Raw genomic sequence first — 16,617 nt, forward strand, 5'->3', positions numbered from 1 at the left:
CACTACCCCACTAGAGAAGAGTTGTTGAAACATGGGGTGTTTGTGAAAGCCTCCGGGCCCTTTTTGTTACGTGAAGATCTAATTTGCCTGGTGTTTGTTTGTTGAGAAAAGAAGGCAAAATAAACTATGCAAAAAGAGGGGACAATGGGGTGAGAGTAATCCAACTTTTCAAAGTTTTTTGTGCTGCATTTTTGGGGTGTGTTTTTTAATTTGGCTGCCACTTAAAAAGGCGAGATCCTGGTGGCTTCCTTCCACTTAAAAATGCTGGAAGTGTGCAGGTGTTCATTCATGTGTCTCCTCCTCCATCATGATTAGTGTGGTAGTTGAGGGGTTCTTCTCCCAACTTCAACCCCACTTGACTTTGGATGAATTGGTGCGACCCGATTCCCAACTCAGTCAATTTTGTCACATGTAACTACTTGTAGAACTTGTGGTATTAGTATTACTGTCTGCAAAGGGCCCATTTTAATAGTGTCTAAAAAATAAAACCTTATAGGGTATCATTTCCTGTACTCGTAGGTAATATTTAACTCTAATAGAATAAGAATCAGGTTAAAAAAACATATTTAATCCATTTGGAGGGGGGGTGGTGGGGGGAGGAATAAGCTAGGATATTCTAGTTTGTCAGAATTAGAAATCTTAGCTGGATAACTTTATCCATACCCTTTCGGTCTGTTTGGATGATAAGATTTTAAAATCCTATATCACCCCGTTGTCCTGCCAAACAAAAACATAATCAACCATATCAAAAGAAGAAATTGGAAAGCTTGTACAAAATAAACATAACTTTCAAGTGCTTTTTCTAGAAGACACGAGGCTAAAAACATGCATGCTGAAACATTATTACTAGTTATTCAATTTTGACAGACCCACTTAGTTTGGAAGTGTAATTTTAGTCACCAGACACCAAACTTAAACCAATGTGGGGGACGTGGGTTACAATGTATTTGGGCATTTGGTTTATGGTCCAAAGGCCACCATGCATGACAGATAATTCAAAAAAATAATTGTGAAATATGTAGACAGACCATGAAATAATTAAGTGGAGTAACAAAAGCAAGACAAGGAGAATGTGTTGACACGCTATTCATGGTATTTTGTCAAGGCTTGAAATGATGAAACAAGAAGAAATGACCCAGGAGATGAAGAATTGATAGCTACATACATACAGGGTTCCATGTTAGGGATAAAGCAATCATCATGGGCATATCTAATATGACAAGTCAATTCAATCCAAATCACAACTTTATTAGCGGTAAGTCTTTGTCCAAATATATAACCAAATGTAAATTTAATTGTGGGAGTTTATTCCTTTATTCATTTCCAATGGTTCTGGGTTCAAATTGAACCCAACATATCAACCAAATATCTAAATGATTTACTTTCAATTTAACAGTATAAAAAACTCATAGGAAGATGTTCTTCCACTTTTTTGCAATCTGCAGAGAAGGTGAAGCCTTCTCTGTCATGGAAACATTGCTTTTCAGTAGAGTTTCAGAAACAAGATTTACAAAAAGAGAGTTACCTGCAGGCATGAGCAAGAGACCGAACAGGGAGCAGAGTGTCCCAACCTTCTTCTGGCTTCCATGCTGGATAGAATCTTTGGGGATTTCTTCTCCACCTTCATCGTTTGGGATTCTGCTAATGGTCATTGGTATCTGAATGACAATGATATTTACATTTTATAAGCAATAAATACTAGGAGTTGTTAATAGAGATCAGTTAGCGATTATGGAAACAATTGTTAATTCTTTTCTGTCTTTCTTGAAATGATTAAAACAATCATACTATGAGCTCAAACCCACATAAATATAAGATTTGCCAAAGCAGGGAACGAGCAAAGAGATCCTTCTGACTTAATTCGCCTCAACAAGATCACATCTGGCTTCACTAACATCCATGTATACACAATTTTCCTTTACCCCAACCCCCAAAGAAGAAAAAATATTCCTGCAAATCTTCTGAATGTCATGAATTTTTAAGGAATCAAATCTCAAAGCCTAAAAACTAATGCTGTCTGGTGTTTGAGCTTCGATGAGTTACACCATGCAAAAATTTGGTATATCCAAGTAAACTGAGCTTTCCGTCTGAGTTTCTGATCCACTCTTTCAGGACCGAATAAGCTGAAGGACCCAGATTCAGTTCCTGCATTAATGGATCGCAGAAGTAAGAAGCCATACATGCTAAAACAAGCGTATGAATTGTTTCTTGAAGGAGTAATCGTAAATACCCGAGCCAACTCCTCAACTGAGATGACACGATTCCCCTCCTGCTCGAAAATTTCAAAAGCAGTAGAGGCGATCTGCTCCCACCCTTCCAAAGCCTCCAGTTGATGTGTGCTAATAGCTGCAGCACAAAACTCTTCAAAGTCCATCCTTCTATAGCACAGCGGTTCCAACTGAAATAACATCAATGCAACAATTTTGAGGACTGATGACAGAGTCAATGGACATGAAAATAGGCACACAAAACAACAGAAAATATAAGAGGCAGAAAAAAGGATAAAAGGAACTTGTATCAAATAGAATTAAGTTCAATGCAAGCAATGACGAGAGAGTTGACTGCTAACTGATAAGAAGTTTAAAATTGATTTCATTTTCAACTTACTGGAAAAAGACCTGAGATTATAGAATTGATTAGCTTAAATAATTAAGGCTGAGATAAAAGAATCATATGTGAAGCAATTGCAGTTGTTGATTTGATGAGAACTAGTGATCTCATTTAAAATGTATCCTGGTAAACTTAGAACCTAATATCAAAACTAGCTCTTCCATGATGAAGTCCAGAATGATAGCAGTTAATATGACATTTCTAGCAGAAAAAAATATCAGATGTCGTACCGCATTTAGAATATCAGGAACCCTAGATTCCTTCATGGCATCAGTTGCATTCCGTGCAAGGGCCTACAAATTATTTTTTACTTCTGTAAGCCATAAACTTGATGTTATATAGACAGGAAAAAAAAAGACCCCAACAAAGGAAACTATACTAGTTCTTTAACTAAATGACCATGTCATGCCTGAAAATAGAATGAATGATGGGATACTCAAATCATAAATGAACAATTGGATGAAAGCTCAAATTAAAAGAAAAGAAACAGTAAATAACCATTTTGAAGCTATCCAAAGACACACTCCCATCTCTACCAGGTTCCAACAGCTTGAATTGAGATCTAAGGTACACCAGCTCATCCTCCGTCAAAGCTTTTGAGAGAGCCTGAAAACATGAGAAAAATAGCAAAATCAATTGTTGAAAACATATTGAAATACAATCCTCAATCTTTAAATATTCATGTTTCAGTTTTCACACAAGTCCTATTTTCTGATCAGATATGATTGAAGCTTTTCATAAATAAATCTGATAGTTGTTCATAAAAGTTTCTCTATGGAATGCACCAGAACCAGAAACAAATATAACTAAAGGTATAAAGATAGGTCTACGTCTACAAAGTTCTAAAAGTTCATCCAGACAAAGAAATAATAGGAATGACATTGAGTGGTGTGAAATATTACAAGGGCAATACCTTTAGTGCAGCACGTTTAAAAGGTGTAGCATGAAGATAAGACTTGACCAACTTATAGATCAATATATCCAGAGGGATAGGATGACTTCCATCCCGCAACCAGGGGTGAGCTGCAATTAAAGAATTGTCCTCATTAGTCAAATTAATTAATGGCGTCTAAAAGGGAAATCTGATTGGTGATAACATACACAATGTAATGTCAGTAATAGCTAATACTCAAACCAAATTTCTCATAGTCCAAACATTCAACCACCTAAAAGGGAGCGCCTATTGCTAGAGATGCTTCCATCTTCAATGGCCACTTAAGTATTTCAAGCGGCTCTTTGACCATTACACTCACAAGACAGCAGTAGCATCTAAACACATTCAAAATAGATCTTTCCTCACAAAACTCCATCAATCAAAATCATTTCACTCACAAAACCATTACTGGTCCATGACATTCATTCCGCTAAACTTGGTTGCTTTTCTCATAACAAAGAACCATAAAAAGGAAAAGCAGCAGTGCATTTAAAAAATTATCATCCAGCTAATATCCAGAACACATTCACAGAAATGACAGGAAATAGTGCTTACTCAGAGCTTGGACGGCAGTCATTCTCTTCCTGTAGTCCTTATTCAATAGCCTTTTAACAAAATCCTTGGCTTCAGCTGAGACTGTAGGCCAGGGTAAATCATCAAAATTAGGATCAGCTCTTAATACTGCACGAAAAATTCCTGATTCTGTCCTTGCCCAGAAAGGCCTGCTTCCACATAACAAGATATATGTAATAACACCAACACTCCAAATATCTGCTTCCAGATAATAGGATCTATGGAGAACTTCAGGTGCAACATAGTATGCACTTCCAACAATATCATTGAGTCTTTCATCTGCATATATGCATATTTGGAAGGGGGAAAAACAAACAGGTAAGAAAATTTCCATTTTGACTTAAGAGGGAAATAGGGTAACAAGCTAAGTTATGAAATGAATACTGGCAGACTGGCTGCATAATGAGTTATGACTGTTATGCATGGAATGCTGAAAATTATAGAATTCTTTTCAAATTTGAATACACATAGCATTTTGCAATGAACTACTCTTGAACATCTGAGAACCATCTAAACATGCTCATCTACAGAATTCTCATTTATACAAAAGAATTTTTGCTTACAGTCAACATTTACACCCTATCTTACCCTAAGAGATAGATAAATAAATAAATAAACAATTCCCTAAGCAGGTAGGACAAAATAGAATAGTAAAATAGAAAATATGACAAATTTGTTGTTGGAAAAATCATGAACCTGCTACAAGTTCCGCAAAAGTTAATTGTGACAAACAAGAAGCCCAAAATTTAGCTACACTTCACAGATTTTAATTTAATTTAATTTTTTTTTTTGGAAAAAAATCCTAAAATAAGCTAGACAGAAGAGCAAAAAAATTAACACACAGATACATTATACTCAGCTTGACATGAGGTTTGTTCAGGTGCAATCAAACAAAACATGCTCAACCTTAGACCCCATGCTTGTCTCCTTAACGATCTGAGTCTAACTAAACAAACCCAAGTTATGACTCCAATAAGCTTTTGGAGATGGTGCACATACATGAATTGATAATTAGAACCAAAGTTGATAAAGAGACAAGCTAGCTTCAGTGGAAGTTATTAACTTGTTGAGATCAATCATTGGCATGCAGAATGCATCATCCAGAACTTAATTAGGATTGCCGGTTGTTGAAATTTGGCATTCAAAGTTAGGGTTTTTTAATTTAGGAAAGTATTTTAGGAATAAAGAAGGAGAGATCATTTAGGATGATTCAGTTTCCTAATTTTAGGAGAGAATCAAGCTAGATTGATTTTTTCTTATTCAGTCAGTTGTGTATATATATGTGTATGGTGTGTACCTAAAGAATCAATAAAGGAATTCAGAAATTCTTCATGGTATCAGAGCCAGTTTTCTGAAACCCTAATCCCTTCTGGCCACCTCGTATTCAGGCCATCATTCATTCCGGCCAAATCTCTCTGGCCATCTCTCAATCCGACCATCTCTCATTCCGGTCATCAGTCCCTGTTCTCAGAGCCAAGGGGGAAAACGCTTTCCGGTCGGTCGAATCGTCGTCAGAAAAACATTCACCGCCGGCGAACTTTTCCGGCGAACTTTTCCGGCGACGGTTTTTTTCACACCACAAGGAGCGTCTGGAAGAGATCTACAACTTTTCCAAAAACACCGGAGCCAAAAAACCATCCACGCGCCTCCCACGCGCGTTTTTCCGGCCGGCGACTGCATCTCACGCGCCGGCGCGTGAGGGCGCGTGAGCCACTTTCCGGCGACGCGCTTCCTACTCCAAGCTCGCCTGACGCCGACCAGCCACCCTACGTACCTGTTTCTGCCATCCAAGCCCTGCACGTGCCTCTTTTGGGGTCTTTTTGCCTCCGCGAGCCCTCCGATCAGCTTTTCCGACGTCCTCCGGCTATTTTTCCTCAACTCCAATCCCTGCACGTGCCTTGGGAAGTGTTCTTCTACCTTTCCGGTCCATGACGAAATACGGAATGGCATCATCACAAGTATCCAGCGTCACGTCACCAGAATTAGGAGGCAGATCTGAAATTCCAAACCTTGGTGGTAGTGATTCCTCTCCTATTCTCATCACAGGACACAAATTAAATGGCCATAACTACTTACAGTGGTCACAATCTGTGTTGCTGTTCATTTGCGGTAAAGGAAAGGATGAGTACCTCACTGGAGAAGCAGTCATGCCAGAAACTACAGAACCGGGTTTCAGGAAGTGGAAGATTGAAAATAGCATGATCATGTCATGGCTTATCAATTCCATGAATAATGACATAGGTGAAAATTTCTTGTTGTTTAGGACTGCAAAGGACATATGGGATGCAGCCAAAGAAACTTACTCAAGTTCTGAAAATATTTCAGAACTTTTTCAGGTTGAATCAGCCCTACATGACTTCCGCCAAGGAGAGCAGACAGTTACTCAGTATTACAACACACTCACAAGGTATTGGCAGCACCTTGACTTATTCGAGACTCACTCATGGAAATGTCCTGATGATGCAGCAACATACAGGAAAATTGTGGAACAAAAGAGACTGTTCAAGTTTTTCCTAGGACTAAACAGGGAATTGGATGATGTTAGAGGCCGAATCATGGGCATTAAACCCCTGCCAAGTCTCAGGGAGGCTTTTTCAGAGGTTAGGCGTGAAGAAAGTAGAAAGAAAGTGATGATGGGATCCAAAGAGCAACCTGCCCCAACATTGGATGCCTCTGCCCTTGCGACTCGGTCATTTAATAGTAGTGGTGGAGATCGTCAGAAACGGGATAGGCCTTGGTGTGATTATTGTAAGAAACCAGGCCATTATAAGGAGACTTGCTGGAAGCTTCATGGCAAACCGGCTGATTGGAAACCAAAGCCACGGTCTGACAGAGATGGCAGAGCACACGTGGCTGCCAACTCTGAGAGCACCTCTGTTCCCGAGCCGAGTCCATTCAACAAAGAGCAGATGGAGATGCTACAGAAACTATTAAGCCAAGTTGGCAGTGGCAGTACTACCGGTGTAGCCTTCACTGCTAATCGAGGAGGAATGAAGTCGTGGATAGTGGACACAGGTGCTTCTGATCACATGACAGGAGATGCTACCATTCTTCAAAATTACAAGCCAAGTAATGGTCATTCATCCGTCCATATTGCTGATGGTTCAAAGTCAAAAATTGCCGGGACAGGTTCTATAAAACTTACTAAAGACTTATATCTTGACTCTGTTCTCCATGTTCCAAACTTGGATTGTAATCTTTTGTCCATTAGCAAATTGGCCCGTGATCTCCAATGTGTTACTAAATTTTATCCAAACTTGTGTGTTTTTCAGGACTTGAAATCGGGGAAGATGATTGGCAGTGCTGAACTGTGTTCCGGGCTCTACCTCCTCTCATGTGGCCAATTCTCAAACCAAGTCTCTCAAGCAAGTTGCGTACAGTCTCAGAGTATGTTAGAGTCTTTCAATTCTGTGTCAAATTCTAAGGTCAATAAAGATAGTGAGATTATAATGTTACACTATCGCCTTGGTCATCCTAGCTTTGTTTACCTTGCAAAATTGTTTCCCAAATTATTTATCAATAAAAATCCAGCATCTTATCACTGTGAAATTTGTCAGTTTGCAAAGCATACTCGAACAGTCTATCCTCAAATCCCATACAAACCTTCGACTGTTTTCTCTCTAGTACATAGTGATGTGTGGGGTCCCTCCCGGATAAAAAATATTTCTGGCACTCGATGGTTTGTGACATTCGTTGATGATCATACACGGGTAACATGGGTTTTCCTTATGAAAGAAAAGTCAGAGGTCGGGCACATTTTTCAAACCTTCCATCTTATGGTTCAAAATCAATTCAATTCCAAAATTCAAGTCCTCAAGTCAGATAATGCAAAGGAATACTTTACTAGTAGTCTCAGTACTTATCTTCAAAATCACGGCATTATCCACATAAGTTCTTGCGTTGACACCCCACAACAAAATGGGGTGGCTGAACGCAAGAATAGACATCTCTTGGAGGTTGCCCGGTGCCTTATGTTTTCCTCTAATGTTCCAAACTATTTCTGGGGGGAAGCTATTCTCACAGCTACTTATTTGATTAACCGTATGCCATCCAGGGTGCTTACCTTTCAATCCCCACGTCAACTTTTCTTAAAACAATTTCCTCACACCCGTGCAGCCTCTTTTGATTTACCACTCAAAGTATTTGGTTGCACGGCATTCGTTCATGTGTATCCTCAAAATCGTAGCAAATTTGCTCCTCGAGCGAATAAGTGCATTTTCCTAGGGTATTCTCCAACCCAAAAAGGGTACAAATGCTATTCTCCAACCAACAAAAGATTTTACACCACCATGGACGTCTCTTTCTTTGAACATGTCTTCTTCTATCCCAAATCTCATGTTCAGGGGGAGAGCATGAATGAACATCAAGTTTGGGAGTCTCTTCTTGAGGGTGTACCTTCTTTTCACTCAGAGTCACCAAATCCTCTTCAATTCGTGCCCACTGAGTTGTCCACACCCATACCGTCATCAGTCCAGCCATCTCCTGTGACCATCCAGTCTCCCATGCCTATTCAACCTATAGCCCCACAACTTGCTAATGAGAACTTACAAGTTTACATCAGGAGGAGGAAAAGACAGGAATTAGAGCACGGATCACAGTCAACATGTGGCCAATATATTGACTCCAATTCAAGTCTTCCTGAAGAGAACATAGGTGAGGATAGGGCTGGAGAGGTGTTAATTCCCAGCATTGATGATTCTACTCTGCCGATTGCATTGAGGAAGGGTGTTAGGAGATGTACAGATCACCCAATTGGGAATTATGTTACATATGAAGGGCTATCACCATCTTACAGAGCATTTGCTACTTCTCTTGATGATACTCAGGTTCCCAACACAATACAAGAGGCATTAAAAATTTCAGAATGGAAGAAGGCAGTACAAGATGAGATTGATGCACTTGAGAAGAATGGGACGTGGACTATCACAGATTTGCCGGTTGGGAAGAGGCCCGTGGGGTGCAAGTGGATTTTCACCATAAAATACAAAGCAGATGGATCAGTCGAGAGATTCAAGGCTCGTTTGGTAGCTAGAGGGTTTACGCAATCCTATGGGATAGACTATCAGGAGACTTTTGCTCCTGTTGCAAAACTGAACACTATCAGGATTCTTCTCTCATTGGCTGTCAATCAAGATTGGTGCTTGCAACAACTGGACATAAAAAATGCGTTTCTAAATGGTGACCTAGAAGAGGAAGTCTACATGGAAATACCACCTGGTTTCGAAGGAAGTATGGCAAAGAATCAGGTTTGCAAACTCCAAAAATCCTTGTACGGCCTTAAACAATCTCCCCGAGCCTGGTTTGATAGATTCACAAAAGCAGTCCTGAAGCTGGGCTATAAACAAGGTCAGGCTGATCATACTCTATTTGTCAAGAAGTCTCATGCCGGGAAAATGGCCATATTGATAGTCTATGTTGATGATATTATTCTATCTGGGAATGATATGGAGGAATTACAGAATTTGAAGAAGTATTTGTCAGAGGAGTTTGAAGTTAAAGACCTTGGAAATTTGAAATATTTCCTTGGTATGGAAGTGGCTAGATCAAGGAAGGGAATCGTAGTCTCTCAAAGAAAATACATACTCGATCTTCTTAAGGAGACCGGTATGCTTGGATGCAAACCAATTGATACTCCTATGGATAGTCAGAAGAAACTTGGTATCGAGAAAGAAAGTACACCGGTAGATAGGGGGAGATATCAGCGGCTTGTCGGGCGCTTGATTTATCTCTCACACACTCGGCCAGATATTGGCTTTGCAGTGAGTGCTGTAAGTCAATTCATGCACAGCCCCACTGAGGAACACATGGAAGCAGTCTACAGGATTCTTAGATATTTAAAAATGACACCAGGGAAAGGTCTATTCTTCAGAAAGACAGAGAACCGTGACACTGAAGTATACTCAGATGCGGATTGGGCAGGAAACATCATTGACAGGCGGTCTACTTCTGGATATTGTTCTTTTGTCTGGGGAAATCTTGTTACCTGGAGGAGTAAGAAGCAATCAGTTGTAGCCAGAAGTAGTGCAGAAGCTGAGTACAGAGCTCTTGCACAGGGAATCTGTGAAGGGATTTGGATAAAAAGGGTTCTTAGTGAACTGGGGCAAACGAGTTCATCTCCAATTCTGATGATGTGTGATAATCAGGCAGCTATAAGCATAGCAAAGAACCCCGTGCATCATGACAGGACCAAGCACATTGAGATTGACAGACACTTCATCACAGAGAAGGTGACTAGTGAGACGGTTAGATTGAACTATGTTCCTACCAAGCACCAAACCGCAGACATCCTCACCAAAGCTTTACCTAGGCCTAACTTTGAAGACTTAACTTGCAAGCTGGGATTATATGATATATATTCTCCAGCTTGAGGGGGAGTGTTGAAATTTGGCATTCAAAGTTAGGGTTTTTTAATTTAGGAAAGTATTTTAGGAATAAAGAAGGAGAGATCATTTAGGATGATTCAGTTTCCTAATTTTAGGAGAGAATCAAGCTAGATTGATTTTTTCTTATTCAGTCAGTTGTGTATATATATGTGTATGGTGTGTACCTAAAGAATCAATAAAGGAATTCAGAAATTCTTCACCGGTAATTGGAGGGATAGTGTAACTGTAAGTCTGTAATAACTTGCCTTAAGAAGAATGCCCAAAGGAAACTTCCTGAAGAAAAGCTTACATGTACTACAAAAACAGTAAGGTATGATGAAGAACTGATAACTTTCGGAGTATGTTTCAATTACTTATTTGCACTAGTACAAGCAAGGGCCTTTTACTAAATTATAAAGTGCTTTTTTGTCAAATATAACCATAGCCCAGCTTCATCACACCTGAAATGACCTTAAAGTTTCATGATACATGGATATACAAGGCCATTATCTAAATTCATCAAGTATAGTTATTTATAAAGGATAAGAATTTTGTTAAATAGTGGACAAATTATAGATCAAAAATTAAGTATAGTTAAACATTACCTGGTCTAATAAAGTCGGAAAGACCAAAATCAATAAGCTTCATATCAGCATCTTCACTTCTTGAGGTAAAAAGGAAATTCTGTTCGACAACAAGGAAAGAGTATCAGTAATTATTACTATATGGTGAGAGAATTAAACGTAAAAGGAAAGAAAGCAGCACTTCTTTCAAAAAGGGAATAAGATAGTTGGTCACAGTTCATCAACATTAATCAAGCAAAAGAAGAAACCTCTGGCTTTAAGTCACGGTGCACAACGCCTTGAAGATGACAAAATGCAACAACGCTTAAGATTTGTACAACAATTGCTTTTGCATCTTCTTCAGTGTATCTTCCTCCTCTGCAACAAATGAGAACTATTTCATAACTTCTAAATATGTGTGTGTGTCGGGGGGGGGGGGGGGGGGGGGTGTTGGGGGAATGAAAAAAGGGTCATTTTTTACCTTGATAAAATTCTGTCTAGTAGTTCCCCACCTTCGCACAATCTGATAAGCAAAACAAAATGTTTCAGACCCAATTCAGAAGCATGTAAAGGACTTCGATGATATTATAATCATCAGTAAAATCTGAACCTTTGAATATTTCATGGTTAAACATAATGAAAACATATTATTTCAATACATTCACAAATGAACGATGACTGTACATTCATCAATAGTTTATCATGAATAGGATTCTAAGGTGCTGAGAAATCATAATTTCCATATGAGGAAAATTTGATGAAGATTACTAGCACATCTTATAACAAAACAGATAAGACTCAAAGTGGTCCTAACAATGTTGAACTACAGTCTCCAAAAATTAGAATAGTAAGCAAGAAAATACGTACTCCATGATTATGTACACATTATTTGCATCTTCACATGCATCATAAAATTTGACTAGATGCGCATGCCCTGATAGAGCCTTCAATATCTTTACCTCTCTACGAACATCTTCAATTGCTATTGCTGTTGTCATCTGTCAATTTAAGATTGTTAAGATACTGTAACTACATAGTTGATATGTCAAACATAATAATAAGAATATAGTTCATAGCTTCTAAACTTTGAGGTCCACGTGTTACACAAAATTGCTAAGAATGAAAAGATTTTGATCACCCATAACCCGAAAAACAATTTTTATTGGCTAGTTATCTAGTGTGGAAACAGTAGATGGATTTCAATCCCTTTTTGTGTGAAAACCCAGGGCATGTTGGTTAAGGCACATGAAGTGGTTGATTCAGTCGAAGGTTTGATTCTCACTAATTATGGCTAAAACATCACCTTAACTTTTGTTCTTTGATGTCAGACAAATACACATGCAGTCCAACCAGGACCACGGATATTTGCAATGATCTGGCATCTTAATTTTCTTTCCCTCCTGCTTCTCTCTTCATATCATTTCCAAAAATTGATGCAAGAATTTCAGTAATACCGTTTTTCTACCATCAGTATTTTCGGACATGATTAGTTATTGTTAAGACTACCTAAAAGAAAAACCCAGCTGAAGATCTCGCAAAGCTTTAACAACATGCTTTTATAGCAGTCTAGAAAAGACATTAGATAACTGAAACATTTATTAGCTCCAAAATCTTTACAGTGCATGGTTCAGAATTCATTTAATTGAATATTAACAACTCAAGAAACAGAAATGGCCAAATGAAAGATAATTGATCTGGAATTTCTCCATCAAGTCCAATATGTGTGCGACGATCAAAGCATCAATAATTATGTTTATTTAGGAAACAAGAATAAAAGGATGGACTTTATAACCCACACTCTGGGTCAATCACATTGACATGCTTGATGGATCTTTTTTTTTTTTCAAAAAAAAAAAAGAACACTTACATGACGGATATATAGCGACTTGAGCATGGTAAGATCACATTTGAAATTTTTTAGGCCTCCATATCAGATGCCTAATATTCCTGCTGGACAAGCACCTATTTCTCTGTCCCTTGCATATCAAATAACCTTGGGAGAACTGAGAATTTTGGAAGTAACTATCAACTAAATATACCATATTTGGCTACCAAAATGTTTAACATAGAGAGGAGAGTGAGGTTAATGGATTAAAGTGGAAAATTTGCAGAAAAGGGTTCTCACTATAAATACATACTATTAACCTGCATTGTACTCTCTTCGACAATGATACATAAAAATAAATATTTTATCATTACTAATATTTGAGGTATTCCAATTCAGTTTTAGCTCAAAGACTTTTCATTTCAGCAATAATTTTCTTTTTATAAGAAAAATTGATTTGGTATATTTTCTGATCGTTCTAGCAGACGCTACTTCCTAACTTTACTCCAAATTATCGGGGAAAAAACAACATTCTTGTTTGGAAATAAATATGAACCTGACCTAAACCGGTTGGAATTGGGACACATTGCCGAATAAGCACATGGTTTAGGTTTCAGATCATGCAACGCATCCAATATCACCTTAAAAAAACAGAGACAAAAAACAAGCAAAGTTCAATCATTTTCCAATTCAACCAGCCTTACACGGAAAAACAACAAGAAATGTTAACCAGATGTATCGATAAGAGTAAAGCAACAAGAAATGTAAATCCAATTCAACTGATCAAAATCAATGAGACATCAAATTCAGAAGAAAGTAATAATATCGAACCTTCGCTTTTGATATGATCTTCACTGCAAGAGGTTGGTCTCTTAGCTCTCCTTTCTTGCCCCTAGCAGAGCAGGTATGACCAAAGTGCCCTCGCCCAACCTCCTTCCCCAATTCATACTTGGCACCAAAATTCTTACCGTAGCCGAAGCTCTTATCAAGTAATTGTTCAGGTTCCGTACCTTCTTCCGGGATCGGACCCTCCTTCGGCTTCGCAGGACCGAGCCGCTTCGCGAGAGACGCCTTGATATGCTTCGCCGGCGATGGAGGCGGGAACGGGCGACGGAAGAACCTCCGCGGAGTCGACGACCTCGCCGGAGACGGCGCCACTCCTGCCGGAAGCGGACTGGAAGCACTGCCGTGCGGGAAGGGACTCCGCCAGGGGCTCGTCGACGATGATCGAGCAGGCGTCTTCACTGACTGCACGCTCGCCGCTCCGTTCCCCACCGACGGCAACGGCGATTGCGGATACTCCTCGACCACACCTCCTTTACCGTTCCCATTCACAACCGGCTTCCCGTAACACTGCCCCATCGCAACCACTCCCGACTCTCAGATCGCTCCCCGGTCAAACTCTCAACATCCGCCGGCGAGAAACCTCTGATTCAGATCTCAGATTCTCGCCGGAAACCGATACAAAAAATGAGATCTACGGCGAGAAAACGTTAAAAATGGAGAATGAAGGAAGAATTGAGTCAGAAACTAGAAAGAGATAGAGAGAAAGAGCGAAAGAGACACGGTCTGAAAAACTAAAACGAGAGTGACAGAGGGTTATATAGCAAGAGTTGGGGAATTGTACAGAGTTGATATCATACAGAGAAATAAAATATACGGAAAGATCTGGGCTCGTTAAATCTATGGAATCATACATGGCAACTCATCATCTCAATCCACAGACCATGATACTCGTTGTCTAAAATATATATCATCTCCAAATCACAGTAATCCTCACCCTCATTCCCTGCACCTCACCACATAGTAGTAGTCCTCCTTCTCCGCAAAACAACACAGCCCCTTTTCATTTTGTCTTTTCATATTTTTTATTTTTGTTTCGGGTTTTTAAAATTTTTAATTTAGAGAAAAAAGCGCTTAATGTAAAAGGAAAAATTAGAATTAGGTGGTCGTTGGTTTACTGGTCCGAGGGTGTTTCGGGTATTTCAAGGGGGATTTATGATTAGGTCGTGTTACGGAAACACCCCGATTGGGCACGTGGGTGGCAAAGAGAGCGGGGTGTATGTTAAATGAATGGAGTTGGGAGTAGGGACGAGATTTCGCAGAGTGGATTGGAGAATCAGAGCTGACCAACGCCGGTGCATGAACAGCCTGGTTCGAAGGTTCGAAAATGACGACTATTCAACGAAGGTCAGCAGGGGAGTTTAAAAGCTGACGTGGCGACTTCTCAGCCGCAAATTCTGATTACTTCCCAAAACTGTTTTTCTTTGCTTTTCATTTTTTCTAATTTTGAAATGTGGCTCATATGATGATGTCTTGGCTTTTTTTTTTTTTTTTTTTTTTTTTTTTTTTTTTTTTTTTGTTTACAGGATCCAAACAGATCTTCAAATTGATTTGCAATAATCAATTGAAGTATTCATGGTTTTTTTTTTAACAAGAAAAACTTCTGTAAAACACTTGAATGATTAGTTAAATATGAGGAAAGTTAGATTGGTGCAAAGAAAGGCAATGATGTTGGCCTAGAGGGGTTGGTACTTTCATAATGAGAATAATGATGTCTTGGTGATTATTTAAAGTAATTAGAAAATATTTTCATTATGATAGGTATAGTTAAAAAAAAAAAATCATAGTAAAATTGTTCATGTTGCCTACAATGAAGTTTTTTTTATATAAATAATTATTCACATTAACAATAAAGTATTTTATTACAAGAAAAAAAGTAAATAATTAGAAAGGAAAAGCGCGGGATTTCGAGAATATATCAGTAGATAGATTTTAGTAACAAAAAATTAAAAGTATTTGTTACTTTTTATAACAAGTTTTTAACTAGTACCATTGAACGTTCGTTAAATCTGTTACATCTCTAATATTTGTTTTATAACAAATTTCAATGGTCTTCATTAAATAATCGTTAAATTTTTTATCCCTAGTATTAACCCAGATCCGTAAAATATCGGGGAACTTCTTTTTTTCTTCCAAACTATTAAGATAGTTATAATACGCATATAATTTATTAGCATTATGGCGGGACTTTATTATTAACGGTCCAACTTCAATTAACTTTACATGTTTGATAATGAGGATGACGGTTCAATTGTCAAGATGCATCGAGTCTCCATACAATTTTGAATGCTTCTAATGATAAAGATATTGCAACACTTCAAGGACATGATTATAGATGTAAAATTGATATAATTAAGAAAATTGATAATAAAATTGTTCAACGATGGAAAAGAAAAAGTTTATATGAACAATGAGGCATTTACTGATAATCTAAAAAAAAAAAAATCTTATTAATAAAAAAATTGAAAAACATATGTTGTTTTCTATCTTGTGTTTAACTAATATCGATAATGAATTATTTAAATTGTTTTTTTTAGTGGAATGTACACCAACATCTTCTTTTCTAAAAAGGTAAATAATTGTAACTCTAATTAGATATTCTAATATAAACATTCATGTCTTATAAATATACACCTGAGCAATAAGATCAAATTTCGATTCAAAATGCGAGGTTAAAATTACAATGTTTGTCTTTACTAACATAATTTGAAATTATATACATCATGAGCAAACACGTCTTTAATATTTTAATGAAATTAGAACTTTGATCATTTCCGATACGTTACGCTCAATGATCGATTAATCTATCATAAACCCTACTTATAAGCTATATTCAAATAATCAATATTATGTGAGGTGTTGGTAATACTTTAGAAAAAGTCATAGGTTAGAAAAATCATAAACCTT

At 38.1% G+C, this 16,617-nt stretch overlaps 1 protein-coding gene across 4 annotated transcripts; it reads right to left on the minus strand.

The window, feature by feature from the left end:
- Positions 1-1,729: 1,729 nt before the first annotated feature.
- Positions 1,730-14,587, minus strand: LOC117932435 (CDPK-related kinase 3). Of its 4 annotated transcripts, none has more exons than XM_034853683.1 (11): positions 13,699-14,587; positions 11,910-12,040; positions 11,524-11,565; positions 11,312-11,420; positions 11,085-11,163; positions 4,100-4,396; positions 3,524-3,633; positions 3,109-3,216; positions 2,841-2,903; positions 2,231-2,398; positions 1,730-2,145 (listed from the first exon to the last, which is right to left on the minus strand). In XM_034853683.1, the coding sequence occupies exons 1-11, from the start codon at positions 14,227-14,229 to the stop codon at positions 2,008-2,010; spliced, it is 1,776 nt and encodes a 591-aa protein (XP_034709574.1). In that variant the 5' UTR covers positions 14,230-14,587; the 3' UTR covers positions 1,730-2,007. The 4 variants fall into 4 exon arrangements, with proteins under 4 accessions (XP_034709574.1, XP_034709577.1, XP_034709576.1 ...); XM_034853686.1 differs by lacking the exon at positions 13,699-14,587 and adding an exon at positions 13,429-13,511; XM_034853685.1 differs by lacking the exon at positions 13,699-14,587 and adding an exon at positions 12,910-13,131.
- Positions 14,588-16,617: the final 2,030 nt, after the last annotated feature.

Source organism: Vitis riparia, chromosome 15, assembly GCF_004353265.1.
Source record: "Vitis riparia cultivar Riparia Gloire de Montpellier isolate 1030 chromosome 15, EGFV_Vit.rip_1.0, whole genome shotgun sequence".
Classification (NCBI taxonomy): Eukaryota; Viridiplantae; Streptophyta; class Magnoliopsida; order Vitales; family Vitaceae; genus Vitis; species Vitis riparia.

What these genes read in the sequence shown, in the direction of transcription:
- LOC117932435 (XM_034853683.1), bottom strand. Translation starts at nt 14,229, where the DNA reads ATGGGGCAGTGTTACGGGAAGCCGGTTGTGAATGGGAACGGTAAAGGA. An exon ending in AATGTGTACATAATCATGGA is followed by an intron (nt 11,566 to 11,909) that starts GTACGTATTTTC and finishes TTTGCTTATCAG; the next exon opens with ATTGTGCGAAGGTGGGGAAC. An exon ending in TTCCGACTTTATTAGACCAG is followed by an intron (nt 4,397 to 11,084) that starts GTAATGTTTAAC and finishes GCATATATGCAG; the next exon opens with ATGAAAGACTCAATGATATT.